Below are 7,023 nucleotides of genomic sequence, written 5' to 3' on the forward strand. Positions count from 1 at the left end.
CTTCAATTAAGCCTCTTTCGAGAAGGGAAGTTGTGGGGCCAAGTTACAAGATGGAACATGGTCTGTTGCAGAACTTAATCTGAGGTCTCCCTTTTCAGAGTAACTATAAAATCCTAAATTAATGATTTGGCTCTGTGATGTACAGATGCTTGATAGTTTTCTGCACTTGTTGAGCATTTCCTGAATTGTCTCACAATTAACTCTGGTGATCCTGGTCTGTCTTACCAAATAGTATGAGTGGCCACTAAACAAAACAAGAAGGGCAACTGGTGCTCAAAGTCTGGTAGGTCACAGCAGGCACCATGTTTCAGTCACTAGCTCAGGCACCCAGAGCACAGACACCTGTATGTGGGCTAGCAGACTAGCCTGCCTTTACAGACAGTGCAGGGAAGCACAGATGCCTTGGGCACAAAGCATCTGACGTATTTTGGACATCCACTTTAAGCTGTTCTGAACCGTGTTTTATAAGTGCCTGTTTCTCTCCATTGGCTGTGGAGATTGTCTGGGGTGGTCACCACAGGTGTACACGTCTGCACTGGTCAGATGAGTCCACTGCTAGTGACCGAACACAGTGGTTTCATGATTACTGGTGAGGGAGTTGGGTCTTTGGTGGTTATGACTGGTCATCATCCCAGTTTGAATGATGTGACACTCTGAGGAGAGAGGTCATGACTACCCCAAGGTAGAGCCCAGCCCAGCATCCCAGCCTGTGTTCCAGAGATGAAGGTGGCAGTGGAGGGCGCTCCTTCCAGCAGCCTTCATCTCATGCAACAGGTACACCTGTATCCATTAACAGACTAACATGGGGACACCAATAGCACATCATGAGACCTTAGGATCAGATCTCTCACCTTCCAGGTGGACTATGATGCTTGACAAAATTTAGCTGCTGGTTTGGCCTGTGTTCAAAAAGGAAAAAATAAACAGGAAAAGTTCAGTATTATTAAGTACCTTACATTTCCTCGCTTTGAGTCTGTATTGACAAAGAAGATGTTTATCTCTGTTCTTTCTTCTCTCCCCACCCTGCCTGTACATCACTGAACCTGGGATCACCCAAGGAAACCAATGAGGAAAGAAGAGAACGGAACCAGTCGGTCCGAATATGCAATGACCTCCTCCCAAAACAACAAGACAGTTGATAACAATGCAGTCGTATAATCCCCGAACCCCACCAAGGCGCAGGAGGTGGTAAACTTTTGAAGCACACACACGGAGTATGCAAGGTGGGTGAAATGAGGCAACGAAGGGAGCTGTGCGGCCAAGGACTTCATTTCAGAAACAGTGCATGCATCAGTGATCCAGAAGAGAAAAGCAGGCTGCTCTCCGGGCTTGCTGCTACTCCAAGGGAAGATAAACTCACCCACCTGGGCTGCCCAGAGAAAAGGCCTCACAAAGGCATGAGCATTGCATGCTGCATCCCACGAAAGCGATGTCATGATGCCTCCAGCTTCTTCTTCCTCCTTCTTCCCCTACTTTTATGTTGGAACTGAGTGTCCGCAAAAAGCTTCTGAAGTTAAGATCTTCTGAGGAGAGGGTAATGCCAGAGTGGCAGTAGTTTATCATGGGTGGGTCAGAGGGAGGTGTCTCCCTCTAAGTGGGAGGACACTTCACTCTAAATGGTGAAAGGTGTCACCTGTGTGCTTCTCCAGCCTGTGCAGTTTCATACGCTGATGCTTCATTCTTATCATTCTTATTATTTCGTTATTAAAAAGGGAACAAAGGTTTCTGTTAAGCAATCAAGCAAAATTAGTCTGAACTTGTGACCTATCCCAGGAAATTTATCTGTGGTCTGGTGACTATGCAGTTTTCATGGCTGAAGGCTTTTCAGGCAAAAGAAATCAAGATGTAAGATTTTAGCAATTAGCATTGCTATTGAAAGAGAGATGTTATTAAGATGTGCTTTAAATGTTATTCATAATCAACCTCCTTTTTTTGCACCACACTTTTATTTTATCTTTAAAATTGTTCTTTCTTTGTGAAATTCCACATGTTTCTCTGAGTTTGCATCACACTGATTCCCCAGAGAAAACTCCTACAGGAAAGACACTGTTTACATCTTGGCGTGAGTGTTTGGGTGGGATTGTGTTGAAAGAACTAGCAGCCCTTTGAAGTTGTCTTCATTCACTGTTTAGTGTTGTTCCCTGAAAGTCTGGAGTCTCCTGAACTGACCCACTGAGGACATTGCAGATCTGGCTTGTAGGACCCCTTCTGAGGGTCTGGTAAGCTGGTTGTGCCCACATTAACTCGGCCTCTGCCTCTCCTGAGCTGACACTGATGGTGGTGCCAAGTTCAGCATACAGTTCAGTATACTTTCCGTGATGTGGATTACAGACTATTTAAAGCAAAGCTGAATCTACCCAAATTCATTTCATGTGGGATCTCGGGTTAGACTCAGTAAGCAGCCCTCCAAATAAAGGTGGTGAGACTAATTCAGATGCTGGTATTTCCCTACCTCCTGAAAACTTTTCTTTGTGTCACATTTCTACATGTATGTCTCCATTTACCTCTGTGCTGAAAGTAGTGATGCAGTCAAAGACAAATTTACACCCTGGCTTCTTGTCTGGGCATAAAACTTTGGTACCACTTGGTCTCCATATCTGTGAGTAACTCCCAGGCACCAATGCAGTCTCGCTCCAGGACCTGGCTGTACCCCGGCTGTATTGTCCCTCAGTACTGCAACACAACAATACTTCCAGTTTTACCTAAGGATGTGCCTGAACTGCAGAAATCAGACTTTGATTTTGAGCGCATTCCGGCCTGTGGGTCATCTACTGCTGGGATGCAGAGTGTGGCATGATGGTAGAGGAAGATGATGTTCTGCAGATCTTCCCAAAAAAAAGCTCTGGAATGTTCAAATCAGCAGTCTCAGCTCAGGCCCATCTGTTACCTATCGAACAATAGTGTGTATGTAAATATAAGTACCTTTTCAATTATAAAATGAAATGCTGCTATATATTGCTCTTGGGAAATTTATGTAGTTATTCATTTAGCTTTTTAGTCTGTCATCACTGTGTAGAAGTTTAACTGCACAAAATTATTTTTTAAAGCTAGATTTTCTTGGGAAGTGAATGCAATTGCAGAAGCGAAAGGAGGCAAGTAATCCTTTGCCCAAGAGTATGATCATTCTCAGCCACATTCATGTTGTGTGCTCACGCAAGACACAGTGATATGTTCTTAGATCCAAAGTGGGATTAAAATGACAGAATTTACACTTTGGGTCTAGTATCCCAAATGTTGATTGCCTAAAGCACTTAGCCCCTAAATACTGCAATAAAAATATTGCAAGTATATTTCTAGAATATTTTTAAGGTATAACATTTATTTAGGTGTAGTTACCTATGTTTGCCTTTCTTTTTTTACTCCACTTGTTTCAGCCTAAATGTGGAAACGTGGCATAGTTTGAGACTGGTTGCATGTTTATCTGAGAGTATAAAGTATGAATGCAGATAAGTTTAGCATAATATGGGCTCAGGATTAGAACTTTCTCCTAAAGGTTGTTGATTTTATTTGTTTCCTAATACAGCTTTAAAGGCATGTTTTCTAAGGTCAAAATCACAAAAGGGATTTGTAGGTCATTATGTCCATCAAAATACGTCTGTTTTTGCAAAAAAGAGTAGAAAGAGTTGGTCACCAAACACTGTCTGATTTTCAGTGATATCAGTGGTAAAATGTCCTCACTAGAGAAGACCCCGGTGCATGATACAACCCACAAGCAAATCCTGCCCAGGCGCCATGAGGACTCCTCAGGAGAACATAAACTTTAAAAACTTCATGGAGAATGGAGAGGCAGGGCATTGCAAGACACAGCATATGCCACCTAGGATCTATTTTCAACTCTGCCAGTGATCTGCTGTTTACTAGCAAGTGATTTTGGCTCTCTGTGCCTCAGTTTACCCATCTGTATAATCAAGACAAAAGTAGGTACGAGCTCTGTGGCAGTATTTTGAGAGAAATACTTGTAGCTTATTTGCGTAGGTGGATATACAGCGTCGTTACATGCAACATGCTGATAAATGTATCAGGCACATAATCGCCAGCATAATTCTTGAGCAAACATTCCCTGTGTGCTTTTATAATGCATTGGCCACAGAAAAGCAGCAGCAGATGGGCTGAGAGCTGCTCCTCTGCTTGCCCAGACCCTTTGCTCTCATCGTGGCATGGCAGGGAGAGGTGGGAAATCTTGCATGGGGTAGTTTTGCCTGTAGATTCCTGCCCAAGTACACTTGACTGCATTGCACTGAAATTGAAAGTGATCTTGAGGAAGGCGCTTGGAAAAGTATACTGGAATCAGATGTAACTCTTCAGAAAAGGGAGGCTAGACAGGAGATGTCACTGAGAGGTGACTTCTGAGGGGCTGATGTGGTTTAAGGTTGTGTTTAACACTCTACAGACTACTTGCAAAGCTTTTGTAAGAGAGGCTTCTGTGCTTCCTTATTGTACTATAATTAAATTCTAAGGGAAAGGAACAGGCCAGATACATAAATGCTTCACTAAGCAGTCATCCTGGATCTGGGAAACTGGCAACCCAAAATGCAGCTTTACAAGCATTTTGAGTTCCTTTTTAGCCACTAAAATATCAGGGGTAGAAAGGACCTGCATAGCTCCATTCACAAAATAGCCAGATCCCCAGCAGATGCAAAGGTGGCCAGTTTCTACACAGGAGGTACTTGCTGTGCTCTGACCACCACTGGCCAGACTCAGCAAACTGCTGCACTCAGTCTGAGGGAGAGCAGCAGCTCCAAATCTCTTCTCAAGGATCACCACTAGCAGGGAATGCACCTTAAGGGCCTGAGCTGCCAAGTGTTGAGTTTCCTCGTTCCTGAGAAGACAGGAAAGTGGAGCTGAAGCCTCAGCCCTGCTGCCCTTCCTGTCCCACACCTGACACAGCAGTGTGCCCAGGAAAGCATTTCTGCCTTGGACAGATGCTGCAAAAACAGACATGGAAAGAAAGGGGAAAGTTCTACTAAGTATGAAATATAAATATATTGATATATATCTATACAGAGACCTAATTGTCCAGTCTTGCATGCCGTCTGGTCACAGCATGTGGAGAAAGTGTGGGAGCCCTGCTCCAACCAGGTCATGACCATAGATGCTGCCAAGCAATGGAGAATCAGGCCTATGGTAGATATGTATTACAATACTCCCTGCACCTGTACAAAGAAAAATATATTATTTTAAACTGCAAAATAGTGTGTTTAAATCAATGCATGAATGTAAATATTCTAAGATCTGCCTTCTTGACAGTGTACCACATGTACAGATGAAAACAAATACTGTTTATAGGAAATCTGTATCAGTGGTTAAATGACTAAAGAGAAAAAAAAATATCAGAATTAATGTTGTCATGTTTCTCAAACAAGCCATTAATGTATATTTAGTATTTAAGGATATTGCTCAATAAGTATGTTCTGTACCAAAAACTGTGTTGCATATACAGATTGTGCAGTACCCTATTTTAAAAAGGCACCACAATTAATTTTTATTTTAAATAAAAATGTACTTGTAAAAACTTCCTGTGTCCTGTTGATTATGTAGCTGAGAGCACTGAAGGGGGGGAATGGCTGCAGTGCCTCTTCAGGCACTTATTGCCCAAATTTACCAGACTTCCTTGAACACTTTCTACTGTGGTTTTGGAGAAGCTCATGGCTGCTGCTTGTACATGTGTCCAGGTAGGTCCTGGTTCTGTTTCCCCAGCCCTGCTGTTCCTGTCCCAGATACGTGCACTGCTGGTGGTGCATTAACAAAGGTATCACACTCATGCATTCCTGCATCCCCCAAAGCTGATGAAACCCTTTCTCTTATGCTGAGGGGCTGGAAGCTTCATAGTCTAGTTTTAGAGTGATCTCTTCATCTTTCACATAATACTACATATCCTTATTTATTTTGGTGCAAGACATAATGTTCACCATTTATATTCTGACTCCCTGGATGGGCTTCACACTCCTAATCCACTCAAGAACAAAAGCATTCATGGACCAGTCCTTCAGCAGATCAACACAGACACAGAGTAGCTAAACCTGGGTCCTTTGGCTGGGGTTCCCCCTTCCAAGTTCTTTGCCTTTACCAGACAGAGATGAAGAGCACAGCCTGTGTTAGGCCCCCTGAAGCCAAGGGGCTGCCACAACCTGCACTCCTCCTTCACAGCAGGGCTCCTCCTGCCCCAGCCAGAGGAGGAAGCTGAAGTAATTCCCCAGTGACTGCCAGGTACCTGCGTGAGGTCAGCTAATGCCTGCCATGGGATAGGAGGACTTTATTTAAACAGGGAAGCATTTTGGTTGTCTTTAGTTCCCAAGAGATTATTCCCTAACAGTTTTTGCTGGTCCCTTAGGAATTATTTCATATCCCAGTTTGGAAAAAAATCTTAGATAAGGCAGAGCAAAAATAATCATCTAGTATGGTGAGAACATGAAGGGTCTGAAGCACAAGTCTTATGAGGCGCAGCTGAGGGAGCTGAGAATGTTTCGTTTGGAGAAAGAGAAGCTCAGGGAAGGGAAAAACCTTCTCTCTCTCTGCAACTACCTGAAAGGAGGTTCTAGCAAGATGGAGTTCAGATTCTTCTGATAACAAGTGATAGGACAAAAGGAGATGGCCTCAAGTTGCACCAGGGGAGTTTTTGATTGGATATTAGGAAAAACTTCATTGAAAGGGTTGTCACAAATTGGAAGAGGCTGCCCAGGGAAGTGGTAGAGTCAGCAACCCTGGACCTATTTAAAAGACATGTAGATGTGGCACTTGGGGACGTGGTTTAGTGGTGAATGCAGTTGGACTTGATGATCCTAGAGGTCTTTTCCAACATAAACAATTCTATGATTCTATGATGCAGAGTGATTGGGGAGCAATTTAATGAAATTACAGTAATAACCATTATGCCATAGACTATGATATCCAGCAGGTTTAAATATTAGACACATTTCACAGAAGAAAACTTCCAGGTTAAAATCTCTCTGTGACCACTGAGAAAGAAAGTGCCTCTGGAAGGCTTTGATCCCTGCTTCAGGCATCAAAACTGCTGCACCAACA

At 43.3% G+C, this 7,023-nt stretch overlaps 1 protein-coding gene across 2 annotated transcripts in view; it reads left to right on the top strand.

The window, feature by feature from the left end:
* Positions 1–5,513, top strand: part of PRIMA1 (proline rich membrane anchor 1) — a 52,773-nt gene extending 47,260 nt beyond the window's left edge. Inside the window, exon 6 of one of the 2 annotated variants that reach the window (XM_039552909.1) lies at positions 1,059–1,140. Coding sequence is in view for 1 of the 2 variants with exons in the window: in XM_039552910.1 (XP_039408844.1) it covers positions 1,059–1,158 (100 nt within the window). In the remaining variant the exon portion in view is untranslated. Of the gene's footprint in view, positions 1–1,058 lie in introns of both variants that reach the window. The other variant, XM_039552910.1, reaches the window with a different exon arrangement.
* The last annotated feature ends 1,510 nt before the right edge of the window (positions 5,514–7,023 follow it).

Source organism: Corvus cornix, chromosome 5, assembly GCF_000738735.6.
Source record: "Corvus cornix cornix isolate S_Up_H32 chromosome 5, ASM73873v5, whole genome shotgun sequence".
Classification (NCBI taxonomy): Eukaryota; Metazoa; Chordata; class Aves; order Passeriformes; family Corvidae; genus Corvus; species Corvus cornix.